General features: G+C 42.2%; 3 protein-coding genes across 3 annotated transcripts in view; 1 reads left to right on the top strand and 2 right to left on the bottom strand.

The window, feature by feature from the left end:
• Window positions 1-11,359, bottom strand: part of DBF4B (DBF4 zinc finger B) — a 45,977-nt gene extending 34,618 nt beyond the window's left edge. The window contains 1 exon segment of the mRNA XM_045985177.1: window positions 11,260-11,359. The gene's annotated coding sequence lies outside the window, so the exon portion shown is untranslated.
• Window positions 7,405-8,267, bottom strand: LOC123929478 (EEF1A lysine methyltransferase 2-like). Its single transcript, XM_045985178.1, has one exon. It carries the CDS (start codon window positions 8,179-8,181, stop codon window positions 7,729-7,731), a length of 453 nt encoding a protein of 150 aa, XP_045841134.1. The 5' UTR covers window positions 8,182-8,267; the 3' UTR covers window positions 7,405-7,728.
• A 97-nt stretch (window positions 11,360-11,456) lies between the features above and the next one.
• Window positions 11,457-21,929, top strand: CCDC43 (coiled-coil domain containing 43). Its single transcript, XM_045985176.1, has 5 exons — window positions 11,457-11,681; window positions 15,220-15,307; window positions 17,135-17,270; window positions 18,585-18,643; window positions 20,321-21,929. The coding sequence occupies exons 1-5, from the start codon at window positions 11,478-11,480 to the stop codon at window positions 20,506-20,508; spliced, it is 675 nt and encodes a 224-aa protein (XP_045841132.1). The 5' UTR covers window positions 11,457-11,477; the 3' UTR covers window positions 20,509-21,929.
• The last annotated feature ends 3,376 nt before the right edge of the window (window positions 21,930-25,305 follow it).

The raw sequence follows: 25,305 nt of genomic DNA, 5'->3' as shown, positions 1-25,305 counted from the left end.
AGAATGGAGTCATATTTGGGGCTTGATCTCAGGACCCTGAGATCATGACCTGAACTGAAACCAGCACTTGGATGCCCAACTGACAGAGCCCCCAGGTACCCCATGAACAATATTTTTAAGCTTTAATTTCTAATATGGTAAATATCACGTATTTTATTTTCTAAATATATATACAAATATAAAAAATACATTTACTGGGACGCCTGGGTGGCTCAGTGGGTTAAAGCGTCTGCCTTTGACTCAGGTCATGATCCTAGGGTCCTGGGATCGAGCCCCATGTCGTGCTCTCTGCTCAGTAGGGAGCCTGCTTCCTCCTCTCTCTCTGCCTGCCTCTCTGCCTACTTGTGATCTGTCTGTCAAATAAATAAAGTCTTTAAAAAAAATACATTTACTTTTATAAATTTAAATTTAAAAATATCCGCATTTGTGGTGTCTGTCTCAATTGGATGGGGTTCCCCAAATGTGGGGCCACTCAATCTGCTGGAAGCCAGTGGCCCGGGCAGTGAAAGGATTCACTGGAGGCAGAACAAAGGAGATAGAAATTTACCAAATACACTGCAAGGGAGCCCCGGGCAGGGCCACAAAGGAGAGATGGCCCCAGGGAGGCAATGGGTGGGGGCTGTTTTTCAAGAGGGATGGTGAGGAGGTATGGGAACATATGGAATTTTCCTTTTGGTACCTGTGCCTGGTTGTAAGTAGCCCGTTGGTTAGTTAGGGCCTATGGATAGTTTGAGGTGGGTCACCTGATGAGCGTGTCTGTATCTAGTCGGAGGGCTGGGGTCTCTGTGGGCCCTTCTACCTTACTCAGGTTTCCACTGTTCAAACCTGTTGCCTAAAAGCAGCTGCTAAAACGTTGTGGTAGCCAGTCTCCCAAGATGGCCTGCAGGGACGCTGCAGGGATGTGTCTCCTGGCAATCTCGACCACATCAAATAGGGCTAGGTACCAACAGAATATTCAGGAAAAAGCAATGCGCCACTTCTGAGTCTGGGTCGTAAAACATTTCAGCATCTGCGTTGCTGTTTCTTGGACCACCTGTTGTGGGGGAAGCCAGCAATCATGACACAAGGAGGTTCGAGCATACCTATGGAGAGGCCCTCGTGGAGACGGAGAGGAATGAAGTCTTCCTGCTAAGAGTCAGCACCAACGTAACCGCTAACGTGACTGAGCCATCTTGCAAGGAGATAGTTCGGCCCTAGCCAAGCTTTCTGAAGACTGCAACCTCACAAGCGATCCCAAGACAGGAAAGCCCAAGCAAGCCGCTCCCAAACTTCAGGCCCATAGAAACCCAGCGAAAATCAGTGATTGGTGGTTAAGTCATCACATTTTGAGGCAAGAAGCAACAGACAACTGATAGACACATCAATTATAAAAAAAAAAAAAAGCTGTTTGGGGTCCTCCATTATGGATCAAATTCCCCTCCCTTTCAAAACCACCCAGTGGCTTTCCTTGTTAGCTCCTCTGAGCAAACTTCTGTGTATCTTGAACGAGTCCAACATGTTGCTGCTTTAGGGCCTTTATACCAACAGTCCCATTTCCCAACTCTTGTCTCTTCTTTTAGGCATCAGATCAAATCTCATATTTTCAGATAGGACTTTGGAGACCACCCATCCTAACATGTTTGCCCATTCCTTATTTTCTTCACGGCATTTACCACCATCAGAAACTTTCTTATTTGTATACTCATCTATATTTGTCTATATTTTCCCAGCTAGAATGCAAGCCCATAAAAAGGAACTTTTCTTTTCACTTACTGCTATATCCCCAAAGTAAAGAACCCAGCGGGTGCTTACTAAATAGTTATTAAATGACCACACCCCCGAATCTCTCTGATCTTCATTTTTTTCATTTGTAAAATGAAGATAATATTATCTACCAGAAAGTGAGGTTTTAAATATTCAACATGTGTTGAGCACAGTCAGTGACTAGAGAAATGAACATTTTACTACTGGGCAGAAAATGTTTTGTTTTTTTTTTTTTAAAGATTTTATTTATTTATTTGATAGACAGAGATCACAAGTAGGCAGAGAGGCAGGCAGAGAGAGAAGGGGGGAAGCAGGCTCCCTGCTGAGCAAAGAGCCCGATGTGGGGCTCGATCCCAGGACCCTGAGATCATGACCTGAACGGAAGGCAGAGGCTTAACCCACTGAGCCACCCAGGTGCCCCCAGAAAATGTTTTGAGATAGTAATTCAAAATTTTCTTTCTTACCATTTTTCTCCATTCCTGAGGGGAAGTGCTTAAAATTAAAAAAAAAAAAAATCAGCTTCTATCATAGAACAAGGACTGATTTCCCAATATCTAAAAAACAAAAACCCTGTACAAATAGATACAGAAAAGAACCACCCAATTGAAAATGGGTAAGAGAATATTCATGGAAAAAGAAATACAAAGAGCATTCAAATAGACTCAACCTCACTTAAAATAAGAGAAATGCAAATTAAATCTACTCGGAAATGCCGCTTTTCATTTAATAGTCTGGCAAAGATCAATTTTGCTAGATAGTGCCAAATCACCTTACGTCGGGGTTGTACCAGCCTCCTATGTAAGGCAATTTGGCACTATCTAGCAAAATTACAAATGTATGTATCTTTCCACCCAGCAATCTCATTTCTGGGAGTGACTCTACAGAGTGACTCTACAGATACGCTCACTCATATGTGCGAGGATTTATTAACATCTACTGCAGTACTGCAGTATCTACCCGCTGTGCGGTGTTTACTAGAGAAATACTTAAAAACTAATGACACAGGGGCGCCTGGGTGGCTCAGTTGGTTGGCTGACTGCCTTCGGCTCAGGTCGTGATCCTGGAGTCCCAGAATCGAGTCCCGCATTGGGCTCCCTGCTCCATGGGGAGTCTGCTTCTCCCCCGGACCTTCTCCCCTCTCATGCTCTCTCACTCTCTCTCAAATAAATAAATAAAATCTTAAAAAAAAAAACCAAAACACAACAGAAAAGGGATGCAGATATATATACATATATATATTTAATTTATCTAATAAATACCAATGTAGTCCTTCTTTATGGTATTCAGAATGCTTTTTTGGGGGAAAGATTTTATTTATTTATTTGGGAAAGATAGAGTGAAGCAAGAGAGAGAGAGACAACACACTTGGGGAGGAGCAGAGGGAGAGGAAGCAGCAGACTCCCTGCTGAGCAGGGAGCCCACCCTGGGGCTCAATCCTGGGACTCCAGGATCATAACCTGAGCTGAAGGCAGACGCTTAACCAACTGAGCCACCCAGGTGCCCCTCAAGGTGCTCTAAAAATTGTAATTAATTTCATCGTCATAACACCCCTGTGAGGTTGGTAGTTAGCCACGCCCATTTTGCACATGGGGACACTGAGGTTATAACTTACTTGCAGTCACACAGCCAGAAAGTGTTAGTGCTGGTATGTGAACCCAGGCAGTCTGACTTCAGACACCATGCTCTTAACACTGCTCTGTGGGTAACACAGTCAAAGAAAACCAATACAGCAATATTAAAATCTGACAAAATTGATTTTTTTTGGAAGATTTTATTTATTTGACAGAGATAGACACAGTGAGAGAGGGAGCACAAGCAGGGGGAGTGGGAGAGGGAGAAGCAGGCTTCCTGTCAAGCAGAGTGCCTGAAGCAGGGTGCAATTCCAGGACCCCGGAATCATGACCTGAGCCGAAGGCAGACACCTAATGACTGAGCCACCCAGGCGCCCTTGAAAAAATTGATTTTAAGAGGTAAAGAATGATTAGGGATATAGGTGTCACTGCTTGCTGATAATTCACCAGGAACTAAGTAACCTAGTATTGTATGACTCTAACAACATAACCTTAAAATATTTAAGGCAGAAAAAAAATATTTAAGGCAGAAATACAAGGGAAGGAGCACCTGGCTGGCTATGTTAGTAGAGCATGCATATTCATTTAAGGTCATACATTTCCCTCTAGTTACGTTAGCTGAATTTTACTTATTTTTATTTTATTTTATTTTTTTTAAAGATTTTATTTATTTGACAGAGAGAAATCACAGAGAGGCAGGCAGAGAGAGAGGAAGGGAAGCAGGCTCTCCGCTGAGCAGAGAGCCCGATGTGGGACTCGATCCCAGGACCCTGAGATCATGACCTGAGCCGAAGGCAGCGGCTTAACCCACTGAGCCACCCAGGTGCCCCCTTATTTTTATTTTTTTAAAGATTTTATTTATTTGACAGAGATCACAAGTAGGCAGAGAGACAGGCAGAGAGAGAGAGGAAGGGAAGCAGGCTCCCCGCTGAGCAGAGAGCCCGATGTGGGGCTTGATCCCAGGATCCTGGGATCATGACCCGAGCCAAAGGCAGAGGCTTTAACCCACTAAGCCACCCAGGCACCCCACTTTAGCTGAATTTTATAGCATGTGAACATGAATGGGGGAAGGAACAGAGGGAGAGGGACAAGTAGACTCCTAACTGAGCACAGGGCCCAGTGTGGGACTTGATTTCACAACCCTGAGATCATGACCTGAACCAAAACGAAGAGTTGGATGCTTAACCGACTGAGCCACCCAGGCACCCCTCTTCAAGTTTTTTTTTTTTTTTTGTAAATTACTTTATTGCTAAAAATTGCTAATCATCATTATTCACTTTTAATCTCCCCTTCTATAGTTATCTTTTTATATGTCTTATGATGGACATACTAATTTGTTATAGTGACTCATAAATATATTCATACATCAGACATGCCTAGTGAAATATTTTTCCTGCTAAGAGTATGTGGCAAAAATATGTTTGATGCTGGGTTCCTGGGTGGCACAGTCAGTTAAGCGTTGGATTGTTTATCAGGATGGTTTCAGATCAGGTCGTGATCTCAGGGTCGTGAGATTGAGCTCTGCATCAGGCTCTGCACTCTGTGGTGTGGGCTGGAGATTCTCTCTCCCTCTACCCCTCCACTCCACTCATACTCTCTCTCTAAAATAAATAAATAAATCTTTAAAAAATGTGTATGTTTGATGCTTACTGGCCTAGAGAAACTTTCCCACAAGCATATAAAGAGACATATACAAGAATGTGAATTGAGGGCTCCTGGGTGGCTCAGCTAGTTAAGCGTCTGCCTTCGGCTCAGGTCATGATCACATCAGGCTCTCTGCTCAGTGGGGGCCTGCTTCTTCCTCTCCCACTCCCGGTGCTTGTGTTCCCTCTCTTGCCGTTTCTCCGTCAAATAAATAAAACCTTAAAAAAAAAAAAAGTGAATTGAAGCAGTATTTGGCAAACTGGAAAATAATCTAAATACCTACCAACAAAGGAATGGATCAGCTGGGATATGCATAGAGTGGTTTAAATGAATGGATAAGGGGCACCTGGGTGGCTCAGTGGGTTAAAGCCTCTGCCTTCAGCTCAGGTCATGATCCCAGGGTCCTGGAATCGAGCCCTGCATCGGGCTCTCTGCTCAGCAGGGAGCCTGCTTCCTCTTCTCTCTCTCTCTGCCTGCCTCTCTGCCTACTTGTGACCTCTGTCAAATGAATAAATAAAATCTTTAAAAAAAAAAAATGAATGGATAAAAGCTACATGTATCAACATGGGTAAGTATTTTAAACAATTTTATGTGAAAAAAAGCACACTGCAGGATGAAAAGTCCCACATGCAAAAACAATGTGACATGTTGTTTACAGATACATATATATTTTTGGGTAAATACATACACATGTTGTATTATATACTATGCTTCAAACATTCCAGCGGCGGATAAACACCAAATTCAGAAATAGTGGTTACCTCTGGGGAGGAAGGGAAGAAAATGAGATTGGAGAAAGTATGCAAGTAGGTTTTATTTCTGAAAAGAAAAAAAAAAGATGCAAGGTAAATAAATAAATAGCTCATAATTTTATTTTTTTTAAAGATTTTATTAGAGAGAGTGAGCAAGCATGAGCAGGGGCGGGACAGAAGGAAAAACAGACTCCCCACTGACTGGGGAGCCTGATGCAGGGCTTAATCCCAGCACCAAGGTCATGACCTGAGCCAAATCAAGAGTCGTATGCCTAACTGACTGAGGCAGCCAGGCGCCCCACTCATAATTTTAAAACAAGATGTATTGACACTAGTCTCCCTGAGTTTTACTCCTCAGTGTCAACCATCCTCCTACTCCTTGTGTGTGTTTCCAGAGATATTTTATGCACATGCAATGACACGAATGTATATATATTCCCCACCCCACCTCCTTTTCAAACACAATTGGTAGCAAACATTACATACTGTTCTGAGCCTCACATTTTTCTTTAACAATGTAGCTTGAGTTTTGTTACCTGTCAGTACATTAAGAGCTTCTTCCATTTAAGCTGTGCAGTACTCCTTTTTGTGATTTTTTTCTTTTTAAAGATTTTATTTATTTGTCAGAGAGAGAGAGAGCACAAGCAGGCAGTGTGGCAGACAGAGGCAGAGAGACAAGCAGGCTCCCCACCGAGCAAGGTGCCCAATGTGAGACTCGATCTCAGGACTCTGGGATCATGACCTGAGCCAAAGGTAGTGGCTTAACCAACTGAGCCACCCAGGCATCCCTTTTTGTGACTTTTTTGAGCCCATCTCCCATTGACAGAATGGAGACTATTTCTGTCCTTTCACTACAATAAGCATCACTGTAACGAATATCCTTATAAATAGGTCATTCTGCACACATGTATGTATTATAACAAATTCCCTGAAGTAGAAATGCTGGGTCTTTTCAAATTATCCTCCAATTAAAGTGTACTGGTCTACTTCCTGCTCTCACATTTTCCAGTGCCTGCAACTCAATCACAGATCAACACAGCATATTATCAGCCTTTTTTAAAAAAAAAATATTTTATTTATTTAGTCATTTGACAGAGAGAGACAGTGAGAGAGGGAACACAAGTGGGGGGACCTGGAGAGGGAAAAGCAGGAAAAAAAAACCCTGCTGAGTGGGGAGCCCGACATGGGGCTTGATCCCAGGATGTTGAAATCATGACTGAGTAGAAGGCAGATACCCAAGGACTGAACCTCCCAGGTGCCTTTTTAAAAAAAAAATATTGCTTTTTTTTTTTCTTTTTAAAAATATATCTATTTTTCTATTTGAGAGTGAGAGAGGGAGTGAGCAAGAGAGAGCACAAACTGGGTGAAGGGCAGAGGGAGAAGACTCCCCACTGAGCAGAGAGAGCCTGATGTGGGACTCGATGCTGGGACTCCAGGATCATGATCTGAGTCAAAGGCAGATACATAACAGACTAAGTTACCCAGGTACGCTATTATCAGCCTTTTTTTTTTTTTTTTAAAGATTTTATTTATTTGACAGACAGAGATCACAGGTAGGCAGAGAGAGAGGAGGAAGCAGGTTCCCTGCTGAGCAGAGAAACCGATGCGGGGCTTGATCCCAGGACCCTGAGATCATGACCTGAGCCAAAGGCAGAGGCTTTTTACCCACTGAGCCACCCAAGTGCCCCTATTATCAGCATTTTTTTTTTTTTTTTGCTTTCTGTAAATTCATTTACTGCTTTAAGGTTTTTGACTGTTTAGCAGTTACAGAAAATATTTTTAATCAAAGAGAAAAATATTTACATTTCAAATACAAAAGAAAACTTTAAATGGTTCTTGGTTGGTCTCTAAAACTCAATCGCTCACATGTTCATATTCTTACCAACCCACTTCATCTCTCCAACATGTGCATCCTGGGTACTTACTAAGCATTTATTTGCACTGGCATTTTCTGTGTCAGGTTAACTTTGATGTGGAGCTTCTTAATGAAACTAACTGAAATTGTCCAGTGGAAAGTCTCACCTTTTCTGGAAAACCAATGCCGTTACACTGTTTCCAGATCTGCCTCCAAAGCTGAACGTGGGAGTTGGCAGCTCTTCGAAAAGTTCAAATCCTTCACTGAATTCATCTAGCAACTCTTCCTTGGTCCAATTACAAGAGGTTATTAGAAAAAAGCCTTTCACGTTCAACGCCCCAGACAGGGATTTCACATGCTGCTTCCTCTTCTCAATTGCATTGTCAGGATTAAGGCTTATGGCATCAAAAGTTCCTTTGTCAATACAAATATGATATCCAGACAGCTTTGTGGAAAGATTCAAAAAGTCTTCTACCTTCAACTTAATGTTAGATAAACCCTCTTTCTCTATAATACTTCCAGAAAGCTGTATTGCAGAAGGTGAATAATCAATTCCAGTAATATTAGAGAAACCAAATTTTGCCATTTCCAGTTCCAATATCAAGCACTGAAGCATCCAATGGCATCTTGCGGTTTTGCATCCACCTTATTAGCCGATTCATACTCTCTTCTCCAAACTGCTCTCGAGTCCCCAGCGCCGACCGGGCGAAGCCATCCTCTCCGGGACTGCCGCTCCGGGGCGGCTCCGCGGCCCCAGCACCGCCGCTGCTGCCGCCCGTGCCCGAGTTCATCCCGCTCGGCGCCTATTATCAGCCTTTTTGATCTGAGAAGTAAACTCTGTAGCTCATTCCAAGTTTAATTTGCATCTTTAAAAAACTATAGGTCGGCATCTTTTTATAGATTAAAAATAATTTTGATTTTTTTCTGTAAGCTTTCTGTCACCTTTCCAGTTGTATGATTTTTTTCTTAACCACAAGCAATTACTTTTGTAATAAAATAGCCAATGAGGATTTCTTTTTTTAACTTTTTTTTAAAAGATTTTATTTTTTTTTTTGATTTGACAGGGAGCAAAAGAAGGAACATAAGCAAGGAGAGTGGGAGAGGGAGAAACAGGCTTCCTGCTCAGCAGGGAGCCCAACGCCGGGCTCTATCCTAGGACCTGAGGATCATGATGTGAGCCGAAGGCAGACATTTAACAACTGAGCCACCCAGGTGCCCCAGTAAATATCTCTTAAAAAAAAAAAAAAAAATCCGGGGAGCCTGGGTGGCTCAGTGGATTAAGCCGCTGCCTTCGGCTCCGGTCATGATCTCAGGGTCCTGGGATCGAGCCCCGCATCGGGTTCTCTGCTTCACAGGGAGCCTGCTTCCTCCTCTCTCTGCCTTCCTCTCTGCCTACTTGTGATCTTTCTGTGTCAAATAAATAAAATGAAATCTTTAAAAAAAAAAATCCTTGGGATGCCTGGGTGGCTCAGTCGTTAAGAGTATGCCTTTGGTAGGGACGCCTGGGTGGCTCAGTGGGTTAAGCCTCTGCCTTCAGCTCAGGTCATGGTCTCAGGTCATGGTCTCAGGGTCCTGGGATCGAGCCCCACATCGGGCTCTCCGCTCAGCGGGGAGCCTGCTTCCTCCTCTCTCTCTGCCTGCTGTTCTGCCTCCTTGTGATCTCTCTCTCTCTCTGTCAAATAAATAAAAATTAAAAAAAAAAAAAAAAAGAGTATGCCTTTGGCTCAGGTCATGATCCCAGGATTCTGGGATCGAGCCCCGCACTGGGCTCCCTGCTCCACAGGAGGCCTGATTCTCTCTCTCCTGCTTTTGCTGTCTCTCTATCAAATCAACAAAGAAAATCCTTACAGACTTATTTATTTGAGACAGAGAGAGAGAGAGAGAGGATGTGTGGGAGGGCCAGAAGGAGAGGGAGAGAGAAACTCAAGCAGGCTGTGTGCCCAGCAAACAGCCCGATGTGGAGCTGGATCTCAGGACCCTGAGGTCCCAACGGAAGCCAAACCCAAGAGTCTAACCCACTGCGCCACCCAGGCACCCTGAAATATCTTTTTTAACGCAGAGTCTGAAGAGCCTTCACTCAGTTTTGTGAGACGTTTCTAAGGCCTTCAAAAATCTTTGTGCATGGGGCACCTGGGTGGCTAAGTCATTAAGAATCTTCCTTCTGCTCAGGTCATGATCCCAGGGTCTTGGGATTGAACCCTGCTCTGCAGAAAGCCTGTTCTCCCTCTCCCATTCCCCCTGCTTGTGCTCCCTCTCTCGCTATGTCTCTCTCCATCAAATAAATAAAATCCTTAAAAAAAAATCTTTGTGCATAGTACCAATACCGATTTCCTAATTTTGATACTGTACTATAGTTATATAGATAGTACCACTGGAGAAAACCGGATGAAGATGCACAGGTTTCTATGGACTATTTTTGCAATTTCCCATAATTATTTCAAAATAAAAATTAAAAGCTAATAGAATTTCATGGTACTTTTCTGGTTGGGTGCTCTGTGCTGACCTCAAACTATGACCCCTTGAGTCATAATGGCTCCCAACTCTTGTCAACTGACAATCCCCACTGGACAACCTCTATTGGACAAAGCTCCATTAAAACATATACCTCACTATCTTGTCATTAAACACTGCCTGTTCCCACCAGACTGAAGTCCCTTTGAGGGCAGAGATTCTGTGATATTTCTATCTTTGTATTTTCAGAGCGTAGGAGCTACACCACGCTGTAGGTATTCAAATACTTAGTGAATGAAAGAGTCAGGTCAGTGACCTACCAGCCTCTCTGTAGTTCAGGAAAAGCCAACCTAACTTCTTGGGTAATTCATTTTGGCCAGGAGGCAGGTGTTTCCCAGAGTCAGCTGAGGCTCGTGCACAGGCCTCCGGTTAGGCTTTAGGACTTGTGCCTCGGTTTCCTTCCCTTTAATACAAGGACAATACAAGTATCTCCTCACAGGGTTGTTGAGGGGATTACAAGCAGTAATGTATCAAAAGCTCTTAGCACAGGGGCACCTGGGTGGCTCAGTGAGTTAAGCCTCTCAGAGCCTCCAGCTCGGGTCATGATCTCAGGGTCCAGGGATCGAGCCCCACATCCGGCTCTCTGCTCAGCAGGGAGCTTGCTTCCCTCCCTCTCTCTGCCTGCCACTCTGCTTACTTGTGATCTCTCTCTCAAATAAAATCTTTGGGGGAAAAAAAAAAAGCTCTTAGCACAAAGCCCGGCAAAGAGAGGGCTCCTCAGAAATAGACAGGCGTTTTAAGCGTTGAATGAATGAGTGAAAAATGACTTGAGGTTGCCTGATCATTCATTGAGCACCTACTATGTCCGATACTACTTGCTAAGTGCACAGAAGCAACTGCAGCACATTGCAGCGGTCTTAACACAGGCTGCTGGGAACCGGGGAAGGTTCTCTGGAGCAAGCTTTGAAACGGACGGAGCTTGGAAGGGCGAATGTGGTGCTCGTTGATAGAGACGGCGGGTATCCGGGACAGTCAGCCGGTTCCCTCTGGAAAGCCGTGTGGGAGAGGGCGACTTAGTATCTGTCCCACCAGGGCGCGGGGAAGGGCAATTCCGGGAGGTGGGACGAAGCGCTGGAATCTAAGCTGAGTTCCAGTCCTGTTTAGTTAGTAACTGCGTGACTTCCGCCAAGTTACCGAACCTCTCCGAACCAACTGTAAAAAAGAGTCTGTTAAGAATACTCACCTGCCAGCGTTCCTGAGAGATGACGTAACCGCGCGCACGCCAACAGGCGCTCTATTTAGAAGGTGCAAAATGCCCAGACCGGCCACCGCAGGTGGATTGGCTCGCCGCCCCACGCGCCGGGTTGTGGGTTCTCCTTCAGAGCATGCGCAGTGGGCCCGCGGCGCGGCCCGTCAGGCACTGCGGTAGGCGCCCTGGAGGCTGGCAGGACCCTGACCAAGATGGCGGCGCCCAGCGAAGTGGCTGCGGCTGCCTCCGGAGAAGGCGATGGCGTGAGTGCCGGCTTTGGGTCCTGGCTGGATGGACGGTTGGAGGCACTGGGAGTGGACCGAGCCGTTTATGGCGCCTACATCCTGGGTGTCCTGCAGGAGGAGGAGGAAGAAGAGAAGCTGGACGCTCTGCAGGGTATCCTTTCTGCTTTCTTGGTGAGAAGCCCGCACGCGTTCCTTTAGATTTCTGGCGGCCTCTGTCAGTACTTCGTACCCCCTTTCCCGTACCTGGTGTCCCAGACAGTTAGTGGTATCACCTGGGAGAGGAATATTTTGAGCTCTTGGCCGCGGGGGAAGGGGATTACTCACCAACTAGGGTTTGGGAAAGTCAGGAGGTTGCAGGTACATAGAGAAGAATGGTTTTCCTTTATTCCTTGGGGACGCGGCCCTCTCGGATGCTTCTGGGTGAGCTGGATGAGTGTTCTTCCGAAGGCGCTGAAATGTCTAAATGAGAGTTTTATCATAAACGCCTAACGACCAATTTCATTCCCATCCATTGACAGTGTTCAGAGAGGGGAATAAAGTGCTCTGGGATGTCTGTGCTCTTTAGGAGGCAGTGCCCAGGGCTGTCCCATGACAAAAAAAGCCTGCAGGAAGTACCCTCTCGGTTCCAATTTTGGAGGTAAGAGTCCAAAAAAGATAAGTTGGCAGTAAAACTCTAGGTATAGGTCAAGGCCTAGGCTGGAACTGAAGCAAATATTGTGCTTGATCTTTTATAGTATTTAGAAATGCAGTAATCATTGGTTTTTGCTGGGGGAAGTGGCAAATAAGGTCAGAGTTTTAAAGAAGAGAGATAAACTTGGTACCCAGCTGCTTAGAAGCAGATTCAAGAATTCAGAAATGTGTCTTTTAATCTATGTTTAGGTGGTAAATCACCAGGTTGTCCACTTTTCCAACCTGACCATTCTGCTGCCTTCATCTGTGGTTACACTTACTTGGTGGAAACACCGTTCAATGATTGGGCAGATGGTTGAAATATAATACTGGTGCAGCTGTCCCAGGTCCTTCTGGCCATGTCCCCCTTTTAGTCTCGAAGCCTGCTGTGGTGAGATTGACCTATAAACGCGAAAGCTTTAACACAGCTTATGATGCAGCTCATAAGTTTGGTGGAGATAGAATACTATGGAGTAAATTCTTTTCCTGGATGATAACATTGCAGATTGGTGGAGCAGGGGGAAAGAGGGGGGGTGAGACAAGCAATTTAAGTTAGTTTTTATTTCCAGCTTGGAAGTTTCTAAAGACTCCATAAAAAGAAGTTGAAATAACTTGGGTACCCCCTGGTACTAGCTCCTTGACTCTGCTGATAAAGGCAGGCATGAATTTGCTTAGACTATTAAGTTTCTTGGTAGAAAAGAGAAAAGTTATCTAGAACCAGATTTGGTTCTTTATATCTGCTTCTTGTTTACATGAACTATAGTAGACAGACTTATTTCCCCCTCTCTCTGCCCATTCACACACTATGCTTAATTTTTCTCTTGGTTTTCCCAACCCCTTCTGTATAGGAAATGCTTTGGGAAGAATTGGCCAGGAATTATTTGATGAGGCAGGGTTCATAACACAACTGAGAAACAACTTTACAGGTCAGCAAGGCCAATGAATGTGGTCTATATCAAACACGTTATTCATAGTGCTACTTACTTTCTGTCGGTCAGTATGAAAGCTGCTGTTGTACCAAATCCCTTTCCAGAAAAAAACAAAAGGCATAGCCAGATCGATCACCAGATGGGACTAGGATTCAATATTAGGAATTAAGAAATTGTCAACAACAATTTGAGTGAAAATTCAAGAACAGTGTATCTTGTCAGTAGCAAATAACAGTTAATCAAAGCTTTTTATTATCCTTTTTTTACTCCTTCCAGTAACATTTTTGTTGACTGATTGATTGATTCGAGTTTTTATTGATAGGTTATTCTCTGCCAAGCACTGCCCTAGGTACTTGGGATACCTCGGGGAACAAAACAGAAATCCCTGCCCTGATGGGGAGACATTCTAGCAGAAGAAAACTTAATCAGTAAATTATATAGTACATTAGAAAAATGATAAGTGCTGGGAAAAAAGGAACATACTTTAAGAAGATCAGGAGTGGAATGGAGGGTTTTTTTTTTTTTTTTTTTCAATTTTAAGTAGGATTATTGCATTAATCGGGATATTACATTTTATGGCAGCTATTTCTATACCAGCTTTCTAAATTGTCATTGTCATGAGAGCCAGGGCTGTTTGTGATTCATCTCTTATCACTCATCTTAGTGCCTTCAACATGGCAGGCACCATGTGGGTGAATAAATGAACAAATGGATGGATGAAGGCTTTTGGTCTGGGTGAAGCCTGGGAGAATAAACCACCTTGTCCTCCAAGAGCACCCTTTCTCTTTTGCTCCTCTCTCCCTTTTCCTTCCATTTCTTCTTCTTCCTTTGCTTTTTTGCTGGGGGGTCTATGTACTACAGAAACTGGGCTAAAGAAGTTCTGCATGCTTGTCATTTGTGCTTAACGGATGCAGGGGAGAGGATGGAATCCTTTGTTGGGTACAAAATAAGGAAATCCAAAATACAGCTTCACCTGGCTGGTCATTCTGTAGAGCATGCAACTCTTGATCTCAGGGTTAGTTGTGTGTTCGAGTCCCACATTGGGTAGAGAGATTACTTAAAAAAAAAAAAAAAAAAAAAGGTCTGTGTTCTACACCTTCCTACTTTCTTTGAGAGATGGTATCCTATAATGGTTGAGAACATGGACTTGGGCTTGGAGGTAGACTGCTTGGGTTCAAATCCTGTTTAATCCATTTGTGTGTGTGTGTGTGTGTGTGTGTGTGTGTGTTTTACTTGTATGACCTTGGGCAAGTTACTTAACCTCTGTACCTTGGTTTTGTCGTCTATAAATTGAGAGTAGCAATAGTGCTTACATCATGGGATTGTTTTAAGAATGAAGAGTTCTTAGGTGAAGTATTGAGAACAGTGCCTGGCACCTGAGCTGACAGCTCATTTTGAGGGTAGAGTATGAAGACGGTAAGGTAACTGAATGAAGATGGGGGGAAATACCCAGATTTGTTGACATGCTTTTTCTTCGCCAAGCAGGGTAGGGGTTTTTCACACGTTCTCATTCATCCTCACTAAAATCCTGACAAGAGGTGAAGCTCAGAAAGTTAAGAAACTCATTCACAGATCTGGGTTTGACTTCATCTGACACTGAAGCCAACATCCTTTTGTTCTACTGTGCTAAGGAGGAGGATTGGTAAACGCGCAGAATATGTCTGCTTGTGTGAAATGGACAGAGGGATGGGTGGATAGGAGACAGCTACTCATTTATCATCTAGAGCGGTGGGGTCCCCAAGGTCGTGGATATGTTCCAGCATCAAAGTTGATAAACCCTGGAAAATGTACTGAGTTGAGTCTGTCAGCCAAGGAAGATTTCACAGAGGAGAGTTTTAACTCCGGCAACAGGTTTTTGCTCCAAAAGCGTGAGGAAGACTCTTCTAAGTTACTGTGAATCCTTTCCCTTGGCACTTGGCAGGACGGAGCGGGTGCTTTTGACCTAGCAGGTGTGGATTCTGAGACTCGTCGGATTACTTCTGAGCCTCAGAAAAGGCTCTCCAAACCTTCGCCATGACTCGTCATCATCAGAGGGAGAGCCATGCCTGGTGCATGGGCTTTGTTCAGGCTGAGGGCTCTCGGGAAATTAATTGATCTACCTTTTCAACTAGGAAGAAGATTCGCTTCTTAACATCTGCAAGGAGATTGTAGAACGATGGTCGGAAAGTCAGAATGTCGTCACCGAAGTGAAAAAAGAAGGTAGAGTTGGGAGTTTTTGCCTGTCTAACCGCCAGTGCCTTTTCCAACAACCTTTCCTATACAGCTGTTAGCAAGAGGATTTTGAGTTTTCTCCATTTCCTACTCATTTTGCCCAAGATAATTTGAACTGGTAAACACCTGGCAGCTTCCACGAGCTTTTTAACTGAACGTGGTTTCCTTTTCCCCTTCTCCAGTTTCCCACCTCATTGGACCACAGTCACCTTCATTCTGGCTTTCACTTTTCTTTCTTTTCATCTTCTTTCCACTGCTCCTTGTAGATTTTCATGGCAGGGCTTGGGGCCAACTAAATATTCCCTCCTCCTGTCTTTTCTGTATTTTCATTTCATAACAATTGTAATTGATGTTTTGCATAATTCAGCTAAATTTGTCACCCCTTAAAATGAAAGAGAAGTGGGTTAATACAGCCATTAGGATGACAGATTAACTGCAGAAAACTCAAATCGTAAAAGCCAGACTTGAAGCAATTCTAAGCTGTCTGCACATTGGTTCTCAGTCTTGGCTGTCCATTAGCACCACTTGATACAGTTTAAAACACATCAGTGCCGGAGCCGTACCATGGACCAGTTATAGAAACATCTTTGGGGGGTGGGGCCCACATATTGTTGGTTTGTTTTTTTAAAGATATTTATTAATTAGAGATGGAAAGAGAAAGCATGAGCAGAGGGTGGGGCAGAGGGAGAAGCAGGCTCCCAGCTGAACAGGGAGCCTGAGGTGGGGCCTGATTTCAGGACTCTGGGATCATGACCCAAGCCAAAGGCAGAGGCTTAACCAACTGAGCCATCAAGGCGTTCCTGTTTGTTTGTTTGTTTGTTTGTTTGTTTTAAAGCTCACACAGATGATTCTAATGTCACTCCAGGCATAAAAACCACTACTGGGCACTGTTGCCTCCTTTCTTTGAGAATGGTTAACTTAATAGTTGATTTTATTTTATTTTTATTTATTTTTTTTAAAGATTTTATTTATTTGACAGAGATCACAAGTAGGCAGAGAGGCAGGCAGAGACAGAGAAGGAAGCAGGCTCCCCGCTGAGCAGAGAGCCCAATGTGGGGCTCGATCCCAGGACCCTGAGATCATGACCTGAGCAGAAAGCAGAGGCTTAACCCACTGAGCCACCCAGGTGCCCCAGTTGATTTTATTTTAAAATAATCTATGAATTTCTTGGCACGCCTGGGTGGCTCAGTGGGTTAAAGCCTCTGCCTTCGGCTCAGGTCATGATCCCAGGGTCTTGGGATGGAGCCCAAATCGGGCTCCCTGCTCAGTGGGGAGCCTCCTTATCCCCCTCCCACTCCCCATGCTTATGTTCCCTCTCTCGCTCTCGCTCTCTCTCTCTCTCTCTCTGTCAAATAAATAAAATCTTAAAAAAAAAAAAATTTATGAATTTCAAGCATAAGTTGATTCTAGATTCCTTCTTAGGTTTCTGGGTTAAGAGGGGAGAAAGTCGCATGCATGAAGCTGAATTTTCTATGATTCTAATGCAGAGCTTGTCAACCTTTTTTTTTTTTTTTTTTTTTTTTTTTTTTTTTTTTTGTCCCTTAAAGCCTCAGAACTTCAATTTATAAAACAGGTAAAAGCAGGGCTGCTCTGATCGGAGGTGGATTCAAGACGTAAAGCCTAGCCCGCGTGGCCTTTCCTTGCCTTTCTCATTGGCCCCCAAGGCACCTCCTTTGAAGCCCAGGGCCCTGAAAAGTCAGCAGATGCCACTGTCTTTCCTGCAAACACTATCTGGGTGGACTAGTGGTTTGCTGAACTTGTTTTCTCTCACATACAACCCTGTTGTCCCTCCCTTCCCTTCCTTCCCTCTCCCAGATGAAGTACAGGCCATTGCCACCCTAATTGAGAAGCAGGCACAGATTGTGGTGAAGCCCAGGATGGTGTCCGAAGAGGAGAAGCAGAGAAAAGCCGCCCTTCTGGCCCAGTATGCTGATGTGACCGATGAGGAAGAATATCCTTTTCGGAATCTTGGGACCACTCCCTGAGGCTTGAGACCGACGTGTTTGCTAGTTTACAGTGAGCTTTGAGAAGTTACTAATCTCCCCCTGTAGTATAATTTTTCCCTTTAAAGTGGTTCTGATCTGTGGCCCTTCATGGGTGTGAGGAGTGACGTTGGGAGAGCTGATATGAGACTTAACATTTTTCACCACATAATCCGTATGTTCCTGAAAACTTTGGTGTAAAAAAAAAAAAATGGCTTAATAATGGACCACTTATATTGTATTTTTGGAAGCTTAAGATATAGCTTTCGTTCTTTATATTTGTCTAATACCTTTCTGTCCAGTACAGTATCCTTCATATAATCCATCTTTATATGCTTTTCCCAGTTGAGAAGGAAACCGCAACGGTTAGAGATGCCTGTGCGGTCAGACATACACATAGCTTTAGTGGCGAAACAGGGACTAGAATATGGATTTTTTGGATGAAGGATTCCCAAATTTGGAGCAGTTTCATTTGAATTTTTTTTTTTTTTTTTAATATTCCGGTGACTACATAATTGAAAGTGAGACTGAATCCCTAGCCAACACAGAAGAAGTCTGGAATGTGGGGGCCTGTGCAAAAGGCACTTGCTACTGACCGGGACAGGCTTGGTTGCCTGTGAGTTTGAACTTGTTTAGGAGATGCTGAGCTCACGGCCTGATTGAATGGGGCGTGTGGAACCTGATGCAGGGGACCTCGTACCAGAAATGTTAGCTGTCTTATCATAAGTGTAGGAATTAGCTCCTAGGCTCTTTGGGGCCAGCTGGTCTTCTGGTTTCTCCTAACTTTTTTTCTTGCCAGGGTCAGCAGAGCTGTGGTTCCAGTGGTTCTTTCTTGGGCTAGAAAAGAACATTTTAAGCAGTGGTGGTTCTGGAGAACTTGTTAAACCTCAGATGGCTGGGCCTCACTCCCCAGTTTCTGATTTAGTAGGTCGAAGGTGGGGCCCAAGAAGGTGCTTTTCTAAAAAGTTCCCAGGGAGTTCCGGGACCCATTGAGAAACACTGTTTTAGAAGTCGTCTTGCCATCCCCTGGCATTGTCAGGTAATGCGGAAGTCCACTCAGACCAGGCAGTTTCTTTTCAGCCTCCGGGAGATAAGGATCTCACAGGAGCTCGGAACAGTCTTGAGACTCCTGAAGATGACCGGGCTGCGCTTACCCCTGCCGCTCTGACGGTGTTTTTCTTCAGCATGCTTTCCCTGCCCATCACTTCACCGATTGTCTTCTGATGCTGGGTTGGGATGTGCTAGCCTTTGCTTTCCATCCAACCTTCCTTAACGACGCTCACCGAAGCAGATGAGAAGGATGACTCATGTGCCTCCACAGTGAACATTGGTTCTGATAAATGTATCCTTCTCTTTGTCCATCCCCAAGTGTTTCTCCACTGAGCACTCTTGAGGAACAGTTTTCATCTTGCTGTCATTGAGGGGGGATCCTTTTACCAACAGGAACTCGTTTTGGGCCAGCATTTTAAGCCCCATTCTAAGGGTAACCATAAAGTCAATTTAACGAGAACTTTTCCCAAAGAAATCATGTTAACATCTACTGTGAAGGGAGGAAGGATTTCTTAAGCGAGGATGTCTAAGGGAAAATAAGAATCTATACTCCCACTCCCTGTGTATAGTGCTGGGTTTCCCAGCAGTGGAAGCAAGTTAAATAATACTGAAATTTTGACTTTGTCCTCAGAGAGTGTATAATTATTTGGAAAGAGAACACAACAATAAATACTTTTGAACTAAAAATATGGACAGATGGAAATAAGTGCTGAGGAAAGTCCCTACCAACAGACACTTATGAGAAGATGCTTCATTTATTTTTTTTAAGAGTTTATTTATTTATTTGAGAGTGAGAGAGCATGAGCAGGGGAAAGGGGCAGAGGGGGAGGGAGAGAAAATCTCAAGCAGACTTCCTGTTGAGCGCAGAGCCTGATGCAAGGGTTGATCTCAGGGCCCTGAGATCATGACCTGAGCTAAAACCAAGAGTCAGACACTTAACTGGCTGAGCTACCCAGGTACCCTGAGAAGCTTCTACATTTAGAAATCCACCTTCTTAGGGGCTCAGTTGGTTAAGTGTCTGCCTTCAGCTCAGGTCATGATCTCAGGGTCCTGGGATTGAGCCCTGCATCGGGCTCTGTGCTCAGCAAGGAGTCCTTCTCCCTCTCCCTCTGCCTCTCCCCCTGCTTTTGCAAGGTTGCACTCTCTCTCGCAAATAAATAAATTTTTAAAAAAGAAAAAAATCCACCTTCCTGAAGATGAAAAGTATGGTGAGTTATCCAAGAAGGGGAGGTTATGTCAGGGGGACTTATTTTAAAGCACCAAAGCAAAAAGAGTTGTTTTAAGAGTGGGAGGAGCATGTCTGGTGCTAACAGGTTGGCTTTTTTTTTAGTAATCTCTACACCCGTTGTGGGGCTAGAACCCCTGACCCCAAGATCAAGTCATATGCTCTTCTGAATGAGCCAGCCAGGCCCTCTCAGGCTGTGTTTTTAAAGTCCTAAGAAATGGAGGGTAAAGTTTTTGGCTAGTTATTTTCTAACTGTTAAACTTATTTTATATCTTCTATAAATTCAGAGTTTGTGGTTATTAGAACATGTTTTTCACTTAAGCTTCAGTGGTCTAGGAAAAAAAGTGGATTGATAAAGTTTAGTAAGGTTACACAACTTATTTAACTCTTCAAGCATTTTAATAGTGCCAAGCACATAAAATTTTTGCCAGTTACATTAATACTCTATTCACTAAAACTAGCCTAGATACTCCCAACAATATTCTGCCATGATATAAGTACTTATTCTGGAATGAAATTTCATTTTCTTAAAATATTTTAACATTCAAATTTAGAGAAGTCTGAGATTTTTATTCTGAGGATTAGTTTTAAACCTTTGTAATGATAGTTTCAGGGTATCCCATGAGACCAAAGATAAATTATCATAAGGACTTTTTTTTAAAGACTAGGAATATGTGGAGAGAGAATAAAGACAGTAGTTGGGACCTGTGTGACTTATACCCTAATCCCTTAACTCACCTGTAGCTCTGTTCCGAAACACCAATGTGGAAGATGTCCTCAATGCCCGAAAACTGGAGCGAGACTCACTTCGGGATGAGTCCCAAAGGAAGAAGGAACAGGACAAGCTGCAGAGGGAGAGGGACAAACTAGCCAAGCAGGAGCGCAAGGAAAAGGAAAAGAAAAGGACACAAAGAGGAGAGCGGAAGCGATAACCTTGGTCCACTCTATTCTTTCTCCTCATGAACTTGATCAAAGGGAGAAGTGATTGCGCACATGTGTATTTAAGAGAAATGAGAGAACATTGCAAAGTGGTTTCCCAAGGCATTTCCCTTTTGTTTACACGGTCAAAAGGAAAATCACAAACACTTCTAATTACAAAATGTGCCATGTCTCTGTGGTGTGGGTAATCAGATTATTGTAGTTGATGTCTGTACCAAAGATCTGGAATGGGGGCAACTTTTATATTTTAATACTGAAGTCCTGGCTCCTTTTGGCCACTTTAAAAGTCTTCCCTCACCTAGGATAAATAGCAGAAATATTCAGAAAGCTGACTGTTACAGTTTTCATCTTGAAGGAGCAGAATCATGACCACTCCTTTTCTGATATGAAATGTGGGAGTGTAAAGTACTTTTGAGAGTAGTATTTACCTCTTAATGTATTGTTTTATGGATGAAATAGAAAGCTAATGAAGAGCCCTACCTAGATCCAGATATTATGTTAACATGGCAACAAACTTTGAAAACAGAAGAGATGATGTGGTAGATGTTCTAGATTTGAGATGTTTTAAGTTTCAGCCTATGGGAGGAAAAAAGTATCTTTTTATGTAGAGATAGTTACATATTTTTCCTCATCCAGGCTGTGATTGAAGGATGTGTATTGGTTGAAAGGATATCATTGTTAGCTAGATTCATTTTTTATAGTCATGAGCCCTCTTGAGTGTTAGTAGAGATTTTAATCCTGATCGGTCCTAAAACATGAGTATAAGGATATGATAATTACAGGCTGAAAGAAACTGCAGGAACCATGCGACTAAGGAAGAAACACTGGAAATCTCTGCTAATACAAAGATGTTTGAGAGTGTACGTTGTGGGTGCTCAACAAATTTATTTAATGAGTGAGTGGAAAAACCTGGGAGAGTCACAAGTGAGCAGGAACTCTCCATTTGTACTTTGTCACAAGCCACATTGAATTGTAAATAAATCCTTTCTCTACTTCCGGCTGCAGACTGTCAAGAAGCCTGAAGGGAGCAATTTCCCTGACAAGACAGAAAATAGGTATTTTATACCTGAGGTTGGCAAACTACTGCAGGCAAGGAAATTTGGCCCCGTTTGTTTTTGTATGGTGCAAGTCAGCAATAGGTTTTGTATTTTTAAAGGGTTGTAAAAGAAGGAATATGTGACAGACCCCTCTTGTGGCCTCTAAAACCTAAAATATTTACTGTCTGGCCCTTAAGAGAAAAAGTTTGCCAACCTGTTTTATACCATTAACTAAGAGGTTAACAAATTTTTACCTTTGTGTAGAGGGTAAAAGCTTGGTTAAGGAAAAGATGTGTCACCTCTATACACTCCTATATTCGTGGCATTGCATTTTAAAAAAGTAACCATCTTTTAAAAAAATAAACTATTTAAATCACCGTTTTCTGATTGATTCTAATTCTTTCCAGCTATCCACGGAAATGCGCGAACACTTCGGAATGTGTTGAATTTTGCTTTAGATTTTGATTAGCCCAATATGATCTTCTATAAGTAAAACGTCTTCCTAGAATCAAATTCTCTGCCTCAGTTCTGTGAGGTTGGGTATTGGGAGATCAGAAAGATTACCTTGTAATTGAGACAAGTATTGGAAGTCAGTAAATTAGCTTTGAAGTCCTTGCAAGTACTTTTGGAGTCTTAGTCCTCTATGGCAGTAGCAATAATAGGCTGTGGCTACAGATAGCATATGAGAGAGCCTATTTTATTAACCCTTATTTTGGATTTTTGGTTTATTTTCACCTTGATTTTGGTCTCTGAAGCAGAGCCAGGTTATATCCATGGACCCCTGAAGGGTACTTGTTTTAGTCCAACAGTAGCCAGTTCTTCTGGGACTCTATTATGTATGTTACAGTTAGGTGTATACTTGAATTAATGTTTATTTACTTAATTTAATTGACAGAGACAGAGAGATCACAAGTAGGCAGAGAGCCGGGCAGACAGAGAGGGGGAAGAAGACTCCCTGCTGAGCAGAAAGCCCCATAGGAGGGCTTGACCTGAGATTGTGCCCTAAGCCAAAGGCAAAGGCTTAACCCACTGAGCCACCCATGCACCCCTGAACTAATGTTTAAATGGGGAAAAAAGACCAGCTCATTAGGCTTTGAGTAAGGTTATTCACTTAATTCAGATGCTGCTAAATCCTTTATGTCTAAAATGTTCAATACTGCAAAGGGCAAATTTTAAACCGTATCTTCTGTAGTATGATTGACATTTTAGACCAAAATAGGGATTTCAGGGGCACCTGGGTGGCTCAGTGGGTTAAAGCCTCTGCCTTCAGGGTCCTGGGATCGAGCCCTGAGCCCCACATCGGGCTCTCTGCTCAGCAGGGAGCCTGCTTCCCTCTCTCTCCCTCTGCCTACTTGAGATCGCTGTCAAATAAATAAAATCTTAAAAAAAAAATAGGAATTTCAGTCATTAATTTCCAAGCCTCTAAAACTTTATAGTAGCAGATTACTCAAGTGGTAAGGATGCTTATATAATTCAGGATACATAATTTTTAACCACTTTTATATAAATCACTTTGTCTATTAAAAAAAATTAAGTACACCAAATTCTTCTGGATTAAAAATGAGAGCATCAGTTTTATTGGTTTCACTTCAAATTATGTGTGATGTTATTTTTTTGTTCTCATAGGTTGTAATTCAGAAGTCCAGTACATATGAACCATCCATTAAGAGTATGCCATAGAAGGAATAACCAACTAATGTATGAATTATTTACAGGGTGATGTGATTAACAGAATTTCAAAGAATTTTTGTGTTTGGTTTTTGTTAATGGACTAGTGTTTTATTTCTAACCACTGTCATGTTAAAACTTCCCCAGAATTTTTATTCTGGTTTGCCTGGATTAGTATAAAGGCAGAGCAAAAACTTCACCTTTGGGGTGCCTGGGTGGTTCAGTCAGGTAACCATCTGCCTTTGGCTTAGGTCATGATCTCTAGGTCCCTGGCTCCCTACTCTTCGGGGAGTCTGCTTTCTCCCTCTGCCTCTCTGCTTATGCTCTCCCTTGCTCTCTCCCTCAAATAAATAAAATCCTAAAAAAACCCAAAAACCAAACCTTCAACTTCAAAGAGGTCAGGTTCGATGCAAGGATATCTGAATGGCATTGGTTAGTCTACCAACATTCTTTCTTATATGTTAATGAAATTTAAAACTCAGTGCCAGTTCTTATCAGTGAAATGAAATTTGGTTTTCTGACCTGTGTGACAATTAAGGTTAGAAACTAATACAAAAATATTAAAAAAAAAGAAACCATATATTTTCAACAAATTTATTAATTTCTTCCTGAGAGACTAAATTCAGTACAATATTTGTTTTCATAACATCCAACATGTCTTATGTCAAACTTAACCACTTTCTATGCAGTGAGTGTGGTGGGGTGATCTATTTTATTTGACTACCCTCAATGTAATTCATTTGGGTAGTTCTAAAGCATATCAGTGATCGAAATGTTTCTCCCTACAGTTACTCCTGCATTCTCAATCAGTTTCTTCCGCACATCATCTAAAGAAAATTTATGTGGTGTGATTACACTCTTTAATACCAAGATTTCTAAAACTAGGAAAAACACCAACATTTAAAACATCAGTGTTTCTAGTCAAGGATAGTTCAATTGAATTTCATCAGTACATTATATTATAGTTTAACTCATGCTAGAAATGTTAAAACCCAAGATCTTCTGAGTCACATAATACCAACATTTCATATTAATGAATAAATTACTCGGGTTTCATACAAAGATATTAAGTGATGAGAAACAGAAAAAGCCAAGCTTTCAAGAGCTCTTAAAAAAAATACAGAAGCAAACTAATGAACACAACTACACAAAATATACACTAACCAATTGCAAACTAAACTAAAGATTAACCTTAAAAAAATACATTTTAGAACTTCGTGATACCCTCATAAAATGCAGCAAACTAAGGGTATTAAAACAATAGTCATTATTATTTATTATCAAGTCTAAAAGATTCATATAAAGGAAATGTTTTGTTTTTGATTCAGTTTAAATACTTTAAAATTGGAAATATGTAATAATTGATAGTATAATTAAATTTTAAAGAATATACACAAATGATTTGAACAGGTTTTATATTCAGTAACTTGCATGGTTTTTACACTGGCACTTTTATCACTAATTTAGGAGAATCAGATGCATTTCCCTCCATATACTTAGGCACTAAGATTTCAAATTTATAAATATGGTAGTATTTTAAATATTAAATTTTTACATGAATATTGGGTTCATCCTTGTTTTCCTTTGTTTCCTAGGTATTATCCAGTTTTGTAAGGAAAACACTTTTATATCACAATCAAAACTTGTCTTGGTTACTAGACTGTAGCCATAATTGGGTTACAGTCACTTAGATTCATTATTTAGAATTATACTTACTAAGGCAGACCTAAATGAAACTTATCTTCTAGAACAATTTCACATTTGCATTTACCTGCACTGCAGAATGGGCTTAAGCAATATTTTAGCTGTTAAGAAATATTTAATTTACTTAAACTTGTTAGTTTTGGCTACTTAGAACTCCTAGAGTAGTCAACTTTCCCTTTGAGTTCACTTTAAACTATATCTGATTCATTCCAAATAGAAGATTTTTAAATAGAAGTTAGACTTCATTAAGGTATTAACTTTAAATCTGAAAGAAAATTAATGTATTGAATTTTTCAAGTTTGACAAGTTCATTAAAATTTTTTAGCATGTCTTGATACATTTACTTATCAGCTTTTTATTCTTCTTTCTGCTGGTATTTCC

Source organism: Meles meles, chromosome 18 (genome assembly GCF_922984935.1).
Source record: "Meles meles chromosome 18, mMelMel3.1 paternal haplotype, whole genome shotgun sequence".
NCBI lineage: Eukaryota > Metazoa > Chordata > Mammalia > Carnivora > Mustelidae > Meles > Meles meles.
The sequence above is the reverse complement of the archived record's forward strand: the minus strand, read 5'-3'. Positions and strand labels throughout refer to the sequence as shown.

What these genes read in the sequence shown, in the direction of transcription:
- LOC123929478 (XM_045985178.1), bottom strand. Translation starts at nt 8,181, where the DNA reads ATGCTTCAGTGCTTGATATTGGAACTGGAAATGGCAAAATTTGGTTTC.
- CCDC43 (XM_045985176.1), top strand. Translation starts at nt 11,478, where the DNA reads ATGGCGGCGCCCAGCGAAGTGGCTGCGGCTGCCTCCGGAGAAGGCGAT. An exon ending in GTATCCTTTCTGCTTTCTTG is followed by an intron (nt 11,682 to 15,219) that starts GTGAGAAGCCCG and finishes CTTTTCAACTAG; the next exon opens with GAAGAAGATTCGCTTCTTAA. An exon ending in GATGTGACCGATGAGGAAGA is followed by an intron (nt 17,271 to 18,584) that starts ATATCCTTTTCG and finishes AACGACGCTCAC; the next exon opens with CGAAGCAGATGAGAAGGATG.